At 41.0% G+C, this 16,969-nt stretch overlaps 1 protein-coding gene across 1 annotated transcript; it reads left to right on the plus strand.

Moving 5' to 3' along the window:
* Positions 1-10,247: 10,247 nt before the first annotated feature.
* On the plus strand, positions 10,248-14,939 carry LOC124700731 (zinc finger CCCH domain-containing protein 45). The gene is made up of 7 exons (XM_047232817.1): positions 10,248-10,617; positions 11,072-11,473; positions 12,089-12,251; positions 12,388-12,498; positions 12,693-12,761; positions 12,859-12,945; positions 13,703-14,939. The coding sequence occupies exons 1-7, from the start codon at positions 10,271-10,273 to the stop codon at positions 14,474-14,476; spliced, it is 1,953 nt and encodes a 650-aa protein (XP_047088773.1). The 5' UTR covers positions 10,248-10,270; the 3' UTR covers positions 14,477-14,939.
* Positions 14,940-16,969: the final 2,030 nt, after the last annotated feature.

Genomic DNA, 16,969 nt, shown 5'->3' on the forward strand with positions numbered 1-16,969 from the left:
AGGAGGTTTATTAAAGATTTCTCTAAAATTTCAAAGCCTCTTACCAATCTTCTACAAAAAGATGTACCTTTCGTTTTTTATGATGATTGTAAGGAAGCTTTTGAAACTCTAAAGAAAGCATTAACAACTGCTCCTATAGTTGAACCGCCTGATTGGAATTTACCTTTTGAAATTATGTGTGATGCTATAGATTTTGCTGTAGGTGCTGTCCTTGGACAGTGAGTAGATAAAAAATTGAATGTTATTCATTATGCTAGTAAAACCCTAGATGCTGCTCAAAGAAATTATGCTACAACTGAGAAAGAATTATTAGCAGTAGTTTTTGCATGTGACAAGTTTAGACCTTATATTGTTGATTCAAAAGTTACAATTCATACTGATCATGCTGCAATTAGGTACCTTATGGAAAAGAAAGATGCTAAGCCAAGGCTTATTAGATGGGTTCTTCTTTTGCAAGAATTTGATTTACATATTGTAGATAGGAAAGGTGCTGATAATCCTGTTGCTGATAATTTGTCTAGATTGGAAAATATTACTTATGATCCTGTTCCTGTTAATGATAGTTTTCCAAATGAACAATTGGCTGTAATAAAGGTGAGCTCGCGAGATAGCCCTTGGTATGCTGATTATGCTAACTTTATTGTTTCGAAGTACTTGCCTCCAACCTTTTCAGCTCAGCAAAGGAGGAAATTCTTTTATGATTTGAGGCATTATTTTTGGGATGACCCACACTTATATAAAGAAGGAGTGGATGATATTATGCGAAGATGTGTCCCAGAATATGAACAACAAGAGATATTGAGTAAATGCCATGGTAGTGTTTATGGAGGACATCACGTCGGAGATAGAACCGCACAAAAGGTTCTACAATCAGGTTTTTATTGGCCAACACTTTTCAAGGATGCAAGGAAGTTTATCTTATCTTGTGATGAATGTCAAAGAGTTGGTTATATCTCTAGACGCAATGAAATGCCTATGAATTATACTCTTGTTATTGAACCATTTGATTGTTGGGGATTCGACTTCATGGGTCCTTTTCCTTCTTCAGAAGGTAACACTCATATACTTGTCGCTGTTGATTATGTTACTAAATGGGTAGAAGCTATACCTACAAAAAGTGCTGATGGTGAGACCTCTATAAAAATGTTTGTAGATATTATATTTCCTAGATTTGGAGTACCTAGATATATTATGACTGATGGAGGTTCTCATTTTATTCATGGTGGTTTTAGAAAAACTCTTGCCAAATATGGTATTAATCATAGAATTGCTTCAGCTTATCATCCTCAAACTAGTGGGCAGGTAGAATTATCAAATAGAGAAATTAAAGCTATTTTGGGAAAGACTGTTAATAAATCTAGAAAGAATTGGGCTAGTAAGTTAAAGGAAGCATTGTGGGCCTATAGAACTGCTTATAAAAATCCTATGGGAATGTCTCCTTATAAAATGGTTTATGGAAAAGCTTGTCATTTACCTTTAGAACTAGAGCACAAAGCTTATTGGGTCTGTAAGAGAACTTAATAAAGATTTTAAACTTGCCGGTAAGAAGAGGTTGCTACAATTGAGTTCTTTAGATGAATGGAGAAGTGAAGCTTATGAAAATGCTAAACTTTTTAAGGAGAAAGTTAAGAAGTGGCATGATAGAAGAATTATTAAAAGAGAATTTAATGTTGGAGACAAAGTCCTATTGTATCGGTCTCGTCTCAGATTTTTTGCAGGGAAATTACTCTCAAAATGGGAAGGACCATATGTTATTGATGAGGTATATCGTTCAGGAGCAATAAAAATTAGCTCTTTGGAAAGTAACGCCACACAAGTAGTGAATGGACAAAGACTCAAGCATTATATTTCTGGAGATTCTTATAATGAAGATATTGATATTATTCAAGTGATAACTCCGGAAGCTTTCATCAAAGATCAAATTGACAGTTCTGCAGAGTCCGACTTTGAATAGGTAACAGTTTTAGTAATGAAAAGTCCGCGTTTAGCTTTCCGAACAATATTTCTGCTGTTTTTGGAAAATATGAAAAATTACGGGATCGAAACGGAGTGGAGGAGACGCGCGAGGGCCCGTCACCATAGGCCGGCGCGGGCCCCACCCTGGCCGCGCCGCCCTATGGTGACAGCCCCTCGGCGTCCCGTTTCGACTCGTTTTCAGCCTGGAACCTTCCTTTTGTCGTAAAAATATTTGCTATATAATCCCCCGGACCCCTGGAGGTCCGAATATCGTTTTCTCGTCGTGTTTTGTTTCGAGCTGTTTTCTGCCAGATATTGTTTTCAGATCTAGAGCCACCATGTCTTCGTCGGAGCCTCCGAAGGACAACTTCTTTGAGAACGTCGTCAACCCGTACATAAGCGAGTTGAAGATGCATCCCAAAGAATTGCTCCTCGTAGATGGAGAGTTGCAGGTAGAAGATGTTCAGGGACCTAAGGGAGAAGGAAGCTTGGAGGACAGGATGGAGAAACTAGAACAAGAAGTCTTCACCTACAAGAAGATAGTTGAGCGTGAAGTGGACATCTTCCACAGAATTGTGTCCGAGCTCATTGGTGAACACGAGAAGGAGACTGCAAGGCTGTGGAGCGATATCCTCTCACTTCACAACACCACCAACCAACTTCAGGCGCAACTTTATGATGCTTGGAATCAAAACTGTGAGTATGAAAACAAGTTTAAACGCATTAGCGATGCTGCTAGTTTCAGGATTCCAGAGACCAAGACATCGTTTGTTGATGGAGAGCCTCTTCCCTGGAAGTCTGATGACGAGAAAAATCCATCACCATCACCATCGAAGGAGTAATTCATCATCGGTATTGGCATCCCCTTGGTTTGTTCCAAGCTTGGGGGAGTGCCGCGGTATCACATCATCACTATCTTTATCTTTTACTATCAAGTAGTGTCATATCATGAGTAGGGAAGTTATCATATAGAATAGTTTGCAGTGTGGAAGTATCTCTCTCTTAGTTGGTTATCTATGTATCCGTTGGTGTGAGTTATCGTTATAGAATATTAATGAGAAGTCTTATCATTTACTTTTTGCACACCTTATTTTAGTTTGCAGTTTCTTTTATATGATTACTCTTGACATGAGTATTGATATCACTTTGGGAGCATCAAGTAAATCTATTTGGTTTTGGCAAACTTGGCATTGGTCAATAGCAACAACACCATGATGTTTAAGTAAAAAAGGGAAATACATGTAGACACATTACTCTATTATCTTTATGCTAATGAGTTAGTATTCTGAAGTTAAAATTGCTTGTGCTTACAAGAAAGATGCATGATTGTTTCTATCACATGTATATTTGTTTGTTTCCCTCAACCTTTATGCTTGCTATCAAAACTTGCTAGCCAAAAACCTGTATTGAGAGGGAATGCTTCTCATACATCCATAACCTTAGACCAAACCCATGCCATTTGTGTCCACCATAACTACCTACTATGTGGTATTTTGCGCCACTCCAAGTAAATACTTCATGTGCTACCTTTAAATAATTCAAACTATATTACTCCTTATTTGTGTCAATGTTTTATAGCTCATGAGGAAGTATGTGGTGTTTTATCTTTCAATCTTGTTGGGCAGACTTTCACCAATGGACTAGTGGCACATCCACTTATCCAATAATTTTGCAAAAAGTGCTGACAACGGGGTTCCCAGCCCCAAATTAATAACCTTCATTAATAATTCTCTTCACATGTTTTGCCCTGATTTATCAGTAAGCAACTTAATCTTGCAATGGACACTCCTCCATGGTATGTGAATGTTGGAAGGCACCCGAGGATTCGGTTAGCCATGGCTTGTGAAAGCAAAGGTTGGGGGGAGTGTCATCCATAATAAAACTAAAATACATGTGTAAACAAAAGAGAAGGGGGATGATCTACCTTGCTGGTAGAGATGTCGTCCTCCATGGGAGCCACTCTTGGAAGGTCTGTTTGGCAAGGGGGTTAGAGACTTAGAGTGCCCGCTACCATTCGTTGACAACAACAAACACCACTCAAAATCTTACTTTTATGTTCTTCATATGATTTCAAAACTTGAAAAGCTCTAGCACATGATTTAATCCCTGCTTCCCTCTGCGAAGGGCCTATCTTTTACTTATATGTTGAGTCAGTAAACCTATTTCCCTCTATCTTAAGCAAGCAATTGAGTTGTTGTGAACTAACCATTTATGTTATGATTCAGTTAATCATGTCTTTTATGCTTTCTTGTTTAGTACAAATTTTATCTGATTGAATATGACTTTGAAAGTTATCAATGATTATGAGGAGATTGAAGCCCTGCCATATAAATGATTATTAGAAGATAAGTACAATATGTTAATAGTTCCCTGACCAAGAACAAAGTTTGCCATAACCGTTTATGATTTCTTATGCACCTCTATTTGTGATTTCTCTTTGCTTATTTCAAGTTGAGTTATATGAGGAAGATGTTTACTAGAATATCTTGTGTGAATCAATATGATGCTTCTTGTCCGTATTTTATTTATCGACTCTTCACTCCATAAACATGTGGTCTTGTTTATCGAGCTCAGTTTCGCTTGGGGACAAGCGAGGTCTAAGCTTGGGGGGAGTTGATACATCCATTTTGCATCACTATTTTATATCATAATTTGCTTGTTATTCATTGATATATTTCATATTTAGAGATGATACTTATGTTATTTCATCTATTTTGCATGTTTCATGATCATTGGAGAATTATTCACCGGAGTCGGGATTCTCGCTGGAAAAAGCACCGTCAGGGTACCATATTTCTGAAGATCAACAATTGACGGCAATTATACGAAAATTCCTATTTTTCCAGAAGACGAAGGGAGCCAAAAGGAGGGGCCGAGAGGGGCCGCCATTGGCCCCCCCATAGGCCGGCGCGGGCCCTGGCCTAGCCGCGCCGCCTTGTGGGGAGGGGGCCCACAGCCCCCTCTGGCCGCCTCTCCTTCGCGTACTTCTTCGTCCTGAAAACCTAAGACCCAGAGAGTTACGGAGAATTGACAGAGCCGCCTCTGCGGGGCGGAGAAACACGAGAGAGAAAAGAGCTCTCCGGCGGGCAGGAATCCGCCGGGGAAATTCCCTCCCGGAGGGGGAAATCGACGCCATCGCCATCGTCATCGAGCTGGACATCATCTCCATCATCATCATCATCATCATCTCCATCATCTACACCGCCATCTCCACCGCTGCATCTCGTCACCGCTGTAACGATTTGGGTTGGATCTTGATTGTTTGATAGGGGAAACTCTCCCGGTGTTGATTACTACTTGTTATTGATGCTATTGAGTGAAACCATTGAACCAAGGTTTATGTTCAGATTGTTATTCATCATCATATCACCTCTGATCATGTTCCATATGATGTCTCGTGAGTAGTTCGTTTAGTTCTTGAGGACATGGGTGAAGTCTAAATGTTAGTAGTGAATTATTGTTGAGTAGTATTCAATGTTATGATATTTAAGTTGTGGTGTTACTCTTCTAGTGGTGTCATGTGAACGTCGACTACATGATACTTCACCTTTATGGGCCTAGGGGAGTGCATCTTGTATTCGTTTGCTAATTGTGGGGTTGCCGGAGTGACAACAACCTAAACCCCCGTTAGTATATCGGTGCAGGAGGGATAGCAGGATCTCAGAGTTTAAGGCTGTGGTTAGATTTATCTTAATTACTTTCTTGTATTTGCGGATGCTTGCAAGGGGTATAATCACAAGTATGTATTAGTCCTAGGAAGGGCGGTGCATTAGCATAGGTTCACCCACACAACACTTATCAAAACAATGAAGATTAATCAGCCGTATGAAGCGAAAGCACTAGACTAAAATCCCCGTGTGTCCTCAAGAACGTTTGGTCATTATAAGTAAACAAACCGGCTTGTCCTTTGTGCTAAAAAGGATTGGGCCACTCGCTGCAATTATTTCTCTCGCATTTTATTTACTTGTACTTTATTTATCCGCAATATCAAAACCCCCGAATACTTGTCTGTGAGCATTTACAGTGAATCCTTCATCGAAACTGCTTGTCAACACCTTCTGCTCCTCGTTGGGTTCGACACTCTTATTTATCGAAAGTACTACGATACACCCCCTATACTTGTGGGTCATCAGGCGGTACATCGTTTTTATTGGTATGTCGCCGTCCCTCTCCCCTTGATAGCTACATCAAGCCTCATATCTTTCTATTCCCTTGTTGGTGATATCTGCTAAAATTGGTGCTCATTTCCGAAAAAAGCCCTATTAGTGTGTTTGGTGGCCCACGCCCATTTTGGGGATCCCGAGGGCAGGCCTTGGGGCAAGGCGAGTCTAAAATGATACTTGGGCCATCTTGTCCACTTCGTTTGGTAGGCCATGAAGCTTTTTTTTTGGCCAAGGAGCGAGCAGGGCCTAGGTTGTTATTGTCAGTTCTTGTCCACATGGTGGTCTTACCTCTCACCTACCACAACCATCCCTATGTCACCAACCGACGCGCGGAAAGAGCGTTGTGTCGCCACCTCTAACGGTGTTCACGGTGGTTATGTTGCTTTTTCGTGCAAGATAAGTCTAAATATGACACCCCAAAGCTTCCAGCTTGGCACAACAAGGTCGGCACAATGCTGCTTACACCTATACGACGCGTCTTCACAAGCCTATTGTTGATCTTAGGGAGAAAATTGTCGTGGATTACCAACATTATCTAACCACCAATACTAAGACCACACTTGTAAGTTAATATCTACAAATACCACTCTCCTATGGATGTGAAACAACCACAAGCTAGGTCTAGCTCCTTCATGAACTAGATGATCAACATACAAGTAAAATATCGATCAACACAGGATACAGTAAAGGCATGAACTTGAATGCGCAAGAACTTACAATATACTATCAAGGTGCAAATCTATCAGCCTCTTGGCAAACACCATGGCTACATATGTACTAAATTGCCGGTGCACTGATGGAAAGTAGCTAGTTTCAAAAGTAAGAGTATCAAACCTGGTGGAGCTATTGGTGGAGATCTTTATGTCTCTCTTTACCTTTTACCAAACATACTTTCAAGTTGTGATGTCGCACAAGTGCAGGAGATCTATTGTAGTATCTTTCATAAAGAAAAGATTGTTGAACCCACGAGGATCTGAAGGTATTGGTTATCAAATTTTATAAGTAAAACAATAAACGTTGCGAGGGTTTTGTGTTTTTGGATTTATAGTTTGTAGTAAATAAATTACTGGAAGTAAGTTACAATAAGTAAATACTCTAAATAAGAGCCCAATGCACTATGCAACAAGATGACATGCTCAAGTATGTGTTCTTATATGTGACAACTCAAAGTCTCAGGACACGTTTTTTGGCATTTCGTCCCTCCCTACTCTCTTCATAAGGTGTAGCCCTATGAGCACATATAGGTGAAGTAATATGCAGTTGACGTTCGCATATCACCATCATAAAAACCACATAAAAGATTAAAACTTAACCAAATACCCATTGCATCCTATGCCCTCTAGAACACGGGGAACTACTCACAAGGGTGAAACATGATATGCATCAGTGGCATATGGTATAGAACACAATCTGAAAATATAAATGGACCACCAAGTAATGACAAGTTACCAAGAACAATCATGCACAAGGCACTAAAACAATATCTAGGGTTCAATCTTATCAAAACTATAATGGAAAGGATGTGGATATTCAAATGGTGATGGTGCTAATGTCGGGGACGATGGAGATGGTGATGGAGAGCCCTCCCCATAAGCCAAGGAGGAGTGGTGATGAGGATGGATTTACCCTCACCGGATGCTCCGGAATAGCAGGATCTGCCCTCTCCCGGAGTAGGAAAGCACTTTCACCTCTGTTGTCACCTTTGTAAATCGTGGAAAAAATATGGCGTAGGTTTTTGGTTGAAACGTTGTCATGTAAAAAAGAGAGAGCCGCGGCGATGCTCGAGGCCCAAATGGGCCCTGGTAGCGTGGCCTAGCAAGGTGGCCGCGTCACCTGGCCTCGTTTGGGCCTCATGGCTCTTCTCTTATGATTCTAGTACCCAAGGTCCTTCTCATGATGAAATTTTCCATAGTATTTTTCCTTGGGTGTCCAGAAAGTCCCTAAAATAAAAAAATACGAAAAAGGAGGTTTTCTGCCTCCTAGAAATTAAATACCAAAACAAGGAACTTTGTAGAAAAGTTTCATAAATCATTTAGAAATGTGTGAAACGATGGTGATTTGATGCAAATAACAATATAAACTAGTCCTATATACGGCTATTATGATGATACAAAATGCAAGTATCACAAGTTATTAAATATCCTAAGCAAGGGTGCGTGAAAAGTGTTTTGGGTGTTTGTGTTGAGAGCAAAACAATAATAAAAGGAAGTACTAGCACAGAATGACTGATGTAAAGATTATGAAACTTCAATAGGGCTAAAGACGTTTTAGGGGAAATATGCATTCACCACTAGCATTTGTAGAATGTAAATAAGATGTAACATGTCTTGGTTCTATTCGTGCACATGGGTAGGAGTCCCATACATGGGTGTGACCATACAACATATTCACCATTAGTCATGGTTCATAAGCCATTAGCCAGAGGCTCTAGTGATTAGGGTCTCCCCATGGTTATTGATGTCCTCTCTATTGATCTTATATTTATCACTTGTTAGTATACGATAATGGAGGTGGTGTATTCTAGTCACTCTCGCCCACGTCCCACATACCACACACAATGATACATCGCAAATATCCCAAAGGGAAAAGCACTGTGTGGTCGAAATTCACACAACACCATTGGGCAAAGCTACTAAACACTCATAAGAGAAGATATACCATAATCATTATTCGATTCATATATGTGCTAGAGTTTCTCCATTCTCCAAGAACCGAATGAACTACTCATGCATAGAGACAAACAACAACATCATGATTATACGAATGTAGTATGAATAATGAAACAATTACACATGCAAAATTTGCACTAAAGTTTAGAATTACAACGAGATGGATGGAGGGTTGATGATGATTGATGCGGAAGCCTCCAAGATCCGAGCTGTGATTGAAATGGATGCCCTTCGGCGAGTTCCCTTAGATCCCTTTCAAAGGTGATGTGAGGTTTTGTCATTGTTTTTGGTTTCTCTACGTGTCAAATATGTGATCCGATTGTACCATGTGAAAGTACTTATTCAACCGTATGGTATGGCGGGATGGTACGTGTGGGTCCCAACGTACCGTTGGTAGTTGAGCACCCAAAAGTTGCATTTGCGTGGGTTTACTCCATGGCTTGATCTCCAGGTGCGTGGGTATCGTAGCTGTATGAAAGGAAGTTACTGCTTCCAATCAACATATTCATGTTAAAAAATGTTTGTTTTAATTGATTTGCCTACCAACCTTGTTAGTTAAAGGTCATGGTGACACAAGGTGTGCACTAGCACAGTAAAATGCTAAAATTCTAACACTACCAATGCAAAAAAATCATAAGGTAAAACATGAAGCAAAGGCTTCTGGGCTATTTTCTTCTCTCCTTTTAGGGCAGTCCATTTCTGGTGAAAAACTTCAATGGAAATAATTTCAGGTCTTTTTGAGCACATGAAGGTTTTTGAAAGTCAATTTTTTTTACACAAAACATGAATTTTCTATTATGCAGAGTTATAGCCAAAATAAAGTGATCTTTTGGAAAATCTCGAAACCCATTAAAATTCAAGAAAATAACTACATATATGATGCAAATATGATGGAATATAACACAATAATCTATAAAATTCATAAATACGTTTTAAATGTATTACTTTCGCAGGTTCCTAAGAAGGATCCGTTGAGGCCATCTTTCGGAATTAAATATGAATGGCGACAATCATGCCATCTCCTAATGTTGTGTTTGATAAACAAAGAAACCCTTGAGATAGTGGCACTCATCATAGCATCAGATGAGGTGGTTAGCAAGGATGTAGAACATGAGTATATTGTCCTAGAGAGGAGGGGAAGAGGAGCTCATGGTAGGTGGGGCACATGCCTATCCACGTAGGCATTGACATGTGAGCCTCGGTTTCTCCGTCAAACCTCGGTTTGTCCGCCGAACCTCGATTTCTCCGCCAAACCTTCTCAAACGGGTAGAAACTTATGGTACCGAAAATTCCTAGCCGCAAATATGAAACCCTAGCCGCAGATCGTACGGTTTTACGCAATCATCCTAAAAATCTAGACAAAGATCAGACGGCTTAGGATTACAAGATCAAATATCCTAGTCTTAAACACTTCTGGTGCCAAATTCTGAAGAAATCTTTCTCTCTACCTGAGGAAAAAACCTCAAACCCTAACCTCTCCTCATGGACGACGGCGACGGCGGCCTCAGCTTCGACTTCGAGGGCGCCCTCGACGCGGCCCCGGCGGTTGGCGGGCTAGGGTCGTCCTCGGCCGACCCCGGCGCTATCGGCGGGGGCGGCGGCGCGGATGGTGGCGGGCACGGGCGGGGCCGCGGGCGCGGGAGCTACAGGCAGACGGTGTGCCGGCACTGGCTGCGGGGGCTGTGCATGAAGGGGGACGCCTGCGGGTTCCTGCACCAGTTCGACAAGGCGCGCATGCCGGTGTGCCGCTTCTTCCGCGACTTCGGCGAGTGTCGCGAGGCCGACTGCGCCTACAAGCATTCCTACGACGACGTCAAGGAGTGCAACATGTGAGATCCCCAATTCGCTATGATACCCCCACAAGCTAAATTTTGCATTTGGTTGGGAAGCAGTTAATTTTTGTTAGTCTGATGGGTTGGTTCTAGCTCTTGGAGATGTATGCCCGTTCAATTTTGGTCGAATTTGGCGATTACGATTTGTTAACTTGGATAGCTACTGAGTTGGGTGCCCATTGCCTTTGGTGATTGGGTAATTTAGGCCTTGAGGTTGCTCTGTTCTTAACTCCCTGGATTAGTCTCAATCTTCGATTGTTATCCTATAGTTCATTCAGTTTAGGGAAACTTGGTTTTGATTGCCACTGATTGAACCTACTCACATAACATCGCGGAATGCATTGTACATGACAATTGTTGCTACAGAAAATGACAGTATCTCATGGCCGTTTGCAGGTATAGACATTCGTCTTCGTCCTATCTGACTTCAGTATCTCATGGCCGTTTGCAGGTACAAGATGGGATTTTGCCCTAATGGCCCAAACTGCCGGTACAAGCATGTCAAGCTACCTGGACCACCTCCTCCTCCTGAGGAAGTTGTCGCAAAGCTTTTGCAGATGCGCAATTTCAATTTCAACAAGTTTAATCAGAACAGGAACAATAACTTTAATCATCAGGGGGAGAGGCCTCGACCTTCACAAGGTTCAGGCTTACCTAACCAGAATTCGACAGAAAATGCTACCACCACAACAATGCAACCAGCTGCTGCGCAACAAGTTCAAACACTGAATCAACAGCCCCCACAGAAGCTGCAGCAGAAGCCAAATACAAATGACCCGGTTCAAGGTGTTCCAAGTGGCTTGTCCAATCAAACTACCAGACCTGCAACACCCCTTCCGCAAGGGACATCTAGGTGTGTGTGGAGTTTCTAGTCAATCTTGTAAAGCTTTAAGCATACTCTGTCAAAACAATATACATAGTTTTAGATACAATAGCATATATCATACAACAGACATATTATATTATATGTTCTGACATTTGATAATAAGGTGTACTTGGTTGTCATATGGAATACGTACGATAATTGACATATGCAATGTACAGTTTACATATAACTCAAATGTTTATCTCTTTTGACTTATTTTGAATGCTTTCTGTGAATAACTTGTATTGTCTTGTCGATTACATTATTTGACCAAATATTGTCTATTAGTTAGTCTTTTCTGTCTCTAGATGATGTTATAATATTTAAGGAGCCACTATTTCATGTAGTTATGATATTATAATTGCAAAGCCAATACATTTTTTATTCAATAAATATACATATCTTATATGGATGAATGATTTCAGTATTTATTATCTGATCTTTTGTTATGGTTAAGGGCTTATTCGTATTTTCCATCTCCATCACCCACAACAGAATACTTCTTCTCTTAGAAGTTCTGTTTGTTGTTTCATATTATGAGGTGTCTTCAGATACTATAATGGTTTTCTAATCAGTCTTGGGTTGGTAAATTTGAAAAATCAGGTACTTCATTGTTAAGAGTTGCAATAGGGAGAACCTGGAAATATCAGTTCAGCAGGGCATCTGGGCTACTCAAAGGAGTAATGAGGCTAAACTAAATGATGCTTTTGAATCCATGGAGAATGTTATTTTAATATTCTCAATCAATAGAACCCGTAATTTTCAGGTAAAATGGAGATCCAGTATTTGCTATAAATGCTGACTATGGTATTTTTTCATCAATGAACTCGTCGTTGGATACTACTTTGAAGTCATTCAATAAGAGACACATATTTAGCTCTAATTATGTTATGCTTTTCCAGGGCTGTGCAAAGATGACTTCTAGGATTGGTGGCTACATTGGTGGTGGAAATTGGAAATCTGCTAATGGAACAGCACATTACGGTCGGAACTTCTCTTTACAGTGGCTGAAGGTACATGTGTTTCTTATCCATTTTGCTCTCATCCAATTTTGTAGCTTGGTCCTCTTCCAGACCTTAGAGCTTCCAAGTGCAATATATAGTTATGAACTAGCACCATGCCACATGGAAATATTTGATGTTAACTTTTGCCCAGTCTGTTTTCAACCATCTTGATTTGTCTACTTACAACAGTTTTTGTACTGCAGCTTTGTGAATTGTCATTTCAAAAAACTCATCATCTTCGCAACCCATACAATGACAATCTTCCTGTCAAGGTACAGCACGTCACCCTGTCCCAAAATGCATCTCGCCCTTGGCTGTTTCAAAGTATCCTGTATTCCTTGCTGGTTAATTCACCATTGAATGTTGCAGATCAGTCGAGATTGCCAAGAATTAGAACCTTTCATTGGTGAGCAATTGGCTTCTCTGCTTTATCTGGAACCGGACAGCGAGCTTACGGTAGGCCACACATTTCTTATCTATTTGTCGTGTTGTTGGCATTGCCATTTGCTTGTATCTTACTAGTGGACATGTTAGCTAAACTAATCACAAGTACCAATGTTCCATTGTGGAATACAAATACTTTGTTCTGGGGTAGGATTACTGTTCACTGGATGTGATTTAGACTGTAGAAGTACCATCCACCACTATGCATCACCTTTTGATCTAGTCAAATTTACATGTATACCTTAACCATTTTCATTCAGCGCTTGGAGATAGACTGATGTTCTGTTAGTTACCAGTTAAATACTTAAATCATGAAGGGACCAATAACCACATTTTAAAATCTGCACAAGTGCACACATAAGATTTTAGCTGGCAGGGTGATTTGGGAAGGAGGTGGAATATACCACCAACATTTATATTATTTCCTTGCAGCAAGGACTAGGTAAACATAATGTTAAAGGAAAGGTAAGAAATTTGCAGTTTTGGAATTAACTGAAGTTAGTATCGACGTGAAGCACTCTTTTTCAGATTGTATAAGGGGTATGGTTTGCATACAGTATTTTGTGGTGATCAATACTATTTTTTCTTGGAAATATTTTCTGGTAAAAGTGAACAATTGTGTATTATACAATGAAATCTGGCTGGCTCCTTCCCTAAAAGGTGTAACCCACTTTTTGATTTGCATGTTTGAACATTTTGGCAAACACATGCTGCATTGCTTGAGGTGATGTCATGTTGCACTGGCTGATATTTGAACATGTTTTTTCAGGCTATGCTAGTTGCAGCAGAGGCAAAGAGAGAAGAGGAGAAGGCAAAGGGAGTTAGTGCTGACGATGCAAATGACAATCAGGATATTGTGCTGTATGATGAAAATGAAGAAGATGAGGAAGAGGAAAGTGAGGAGGAAGAGGAAAACAATGGCCAAGAATCTCAAGGAAGGGGGAGGGGAAGAGGAATGATGTGGCCGCCTCAAATGCCAATGCCACGCGGACCAATGATGGGAGGGCGTGGCTTCCCTCCCAACATGATGGGCGACGGCTTTGGTTTTGGCGGCGGCTTCGGTATGCCCGATCCTTTTGGCATGCCACGCGGTTTCCCACCGTTTGGTGGCCCAAGGTTTCCTGGCGACTTCCCCAGAGGTCCTATGCCTGGCATGGTCTTCCCTGGAAGGCCTCCGCAGCCCGGTGGCCTCTTCCCCATGGGCCTTGAGATGATGATGGGCCCAGGCCGCGGACCACTCATGGGAGGCATGGGAATGGGCGGGCCTGGGAGGCCAAACCGCCCCATCGGCATGGCTCCCTTCATGCCGCCGCCACCTCCTCGTCCCGCGAAACGGGAGCAGAGAAGGCCAGGCGGTGACAGGGGCGACAGGTATGAGACAGGGTCAGACCAGGGAAGCAGGGGCCATGACAACAACGCTGGTAATTCTGGAGCGGATGGTGCCAGGTCCCAGTCTGGGGACAGGTACGGCAGGAGCGCCTTCCGAGACGACGACAGTGAGAGTGATGAGGAAGCAGCACCTAGGCGATCAAGGAAGCGATAGGGCAAGCAAATACTTGAGCAATTTTCATCCATGGAGATTAACTCTCCTCTTTCGGTCAAAAAGAAAGATTATCTCCTCTCTGCTAAGATTAGCACCTGTTGAAACTGAAAACCGAGGTCGAACAAAGGAACAACATCTGTTTTTGTTTACTCAGATTAGAACCAGATGGTGTCTCAGACTCTGGTTGCTGGGCAGGTGGTCTGCCCAGTCATGTTATGGTCATTGGAGTTATACTTATGCGGCAAGACATGAGCACATTTTGTGAAAGGTTGAGATTAATCACTTAATCGTGTCATTTATACCAGTTAGGACCCATGTGACAACACTGTTTAGAACATCCGGCTGTGTTCTAGCCCGTGCTTTCGAGAATATGACATGATTAAGTTGACCAACTATATATTGTTTGTCAGGCTGTGCTTGTGATCTGTGATTTGTTACGAGATGGTCTTGATGATTGAAGTTATTCTTTTTCTCACTAGCTTTATGCGTGTATTATTAATAGTTTATGGTACGAATGACAGTGATTTCAATTTCAGTGTTCAAACCGCCAAGCCCCTACGAATTTGAGGTTTGAAATGGACCTTTTCCTTTGAGTAAAATACATCATGGGTCATTGAACTTGACTCCCTAGCCCGCCTTCATCACCGTACATAGAAATACGCATTTTATGGTCACAAAATACGGATAAGAGGCTCATAGTGAACCCCATCTGTGGGCAGCGGGTAGATTGAGCACAGGCCCGGCGGCAAGAGCTCCGATGTGCCCGGCGGCAAGAGGACAGGGGCACCGGCGAGATCCCTTTTTCTTTGTCAAGTTTTCAATTTAGCTCTTTTAGTTTTTTTATACTTCAACGATAATTTCCCTAGGCGGTAGGTGGGTGACAAATGGGGTCATATGTGGGCCACGTCAGCAAAATACGCTACGCAGCCCTCAGCGGTGACGTGCCCCATGCGTCGTATTTAGTGACTGTAGAATGGGTATTTCTATGTATGGTGATGGTGGCAGGATAGGGTGACGAATTGGGTGACCCTTGATGTATTTTACTATTTTCCTTCAGCTCAGGCCAAAAGGAAAACAACCATGGAGACATTGTATAGAATTAATGACCATTTTTTTAGAATGAATTAATGGAACATTTGGAAAAATCGAAAATAGGAGCAACCAGCCCAGCCCAACATGGCTTTCGGTGTTGTTCGGCCCCACCGATGGAACCGCTCGGTTAGACGTGGATTGATCCCAAACCGAATTCTGTCAATTAGACATCAGCGAACCGATCAATCGAAACCATGTCAAAAAATCTCTCGTCGCCTCCCCTCCCGAGGCAGCAGCAACAAAATGGGTCAAAGTTGAGATTTCCAATTCTCCCACCAAATTCATAGCTCAGCCAAAAGGGTCTTCCAGGTTTTGGATCTTCCGGATGAAGTTGAAGTCCCGAACATAAGGATGCGAGGTCTCACTTGCAGAGGGTGGTTAACCCTTGAGGCTGTTCCGAGCCCGCAGTTGTCTTAGGCTTGGGTAGATATGGTTTCTTCTCACAGTTTCGAGTAGTCAATGGACAAAGTCTGTATTGTCGTACACTTGGGCTAGTACTAACTCACATTGTTCTTAGTTCCGCAACAGAATGCTATTACAAGTTATGTTTGTTGTTTCACATTATGAGTTCTCTTCTGATACAAAACCGTTTCTATGATTAGTCTTGGGTTGGTCAAGTTGACAAATTAGGTACTTCATTGTTGCAATATGGGGAGGAAGCGTTGCGAATTAAACCAATATAATTTACACTGAACTCTTATACTTCCATAGATCTTATTTTATTATATCACCATCTTAATAAGTGTATCTTTCCAATATGTACTTTGCATGGTTAACTAAATAAATCTAATATTAATAATAAGTGTAGCCTTTTGATTTTAATGCACATTAAAATACATTTACCGTGTTGAATTTAAACATGCCTTGTAAAAAAACTATGTTATTTTCTTATGTATTGCCTCCAATTTTTGCAGTTGCATTAAGTTTTAATTATCTTTAATATTTTAGGATACATATATATTTACTATAGTCTAACAATTATCATAGTAGCGGCTTCCAATGTATTATTATGTCAACAAAATCATGGAAACTTCTAGTGTATAAATTGAACCTTTAGATTGGCTCCCTAGATTTTTGTGTGATCAGGTGTGTATTACTAGTTATATTGTGTCCAGTAGCAATCCAACAAATCATACATTCTATACTTAAACTAACCACCAACCATCATAAAAAATCTATTCTAAACTTGCGTGTACACACAATTTGATTTGTTAGGCTCACCGAAATACTTTTGCTATCATATGTTGTACACAATTCGCATGTCAATTTATCAAATAAAAATCGACACACAATATTAAAAACATAAATTTTAGTTATCTATCTTTCAATACAACTAGTAGACAGGGTCCCACGGGAGAGAGACTAACAGCCTAATAAATACTTAAGTATTAAATGTCTAAA

The sequence above is a fragment of the Lolium rigidum genome, chromosome 1 (assembly GCF_022539505.1).
Source record: "Lolium rigidum isolate FL_2022 chromosome 1, APGP_CSIRO_Lrig_0.1, whole genome shotgun sequence".
In the NCBI taxonomy this organism is placed as follows: domain Eukaryota; kingdom Viridiplantae; phylum Streptophyta; class Magnoliopsida; order Poales; family Poaceae; genus Lolium; species Lolium rigidum.

What these genes read in the sequence shown, in the direction of transcription:
- LOC124700731 (XM_047232817.1), top strand. Translation starts at nt 10,271, where the DNA reads ATGGACGACGGCGACGGCGGCCTCAGCTTCGACTTCGAGGGCGCCCTC. An exon ending in CTTCCGCAAGGGACATCTAG is followed by an intron (nt 11,474 to 12,088) that starts GTGTGTGTGGAG and finishes TTGAAAAATCAG; the next exon opens with GTACTTCATTGTTAAGAGTT. An exon ending in TCTCTTTACAGTGGCTGAAG is followed by an intron (nt 12,499 to 12,692) that starts GTACATGTGTTT and finishes TTTGTACTGCAG; the next exon opens with CTTTGTGAATTGTCATTTCA.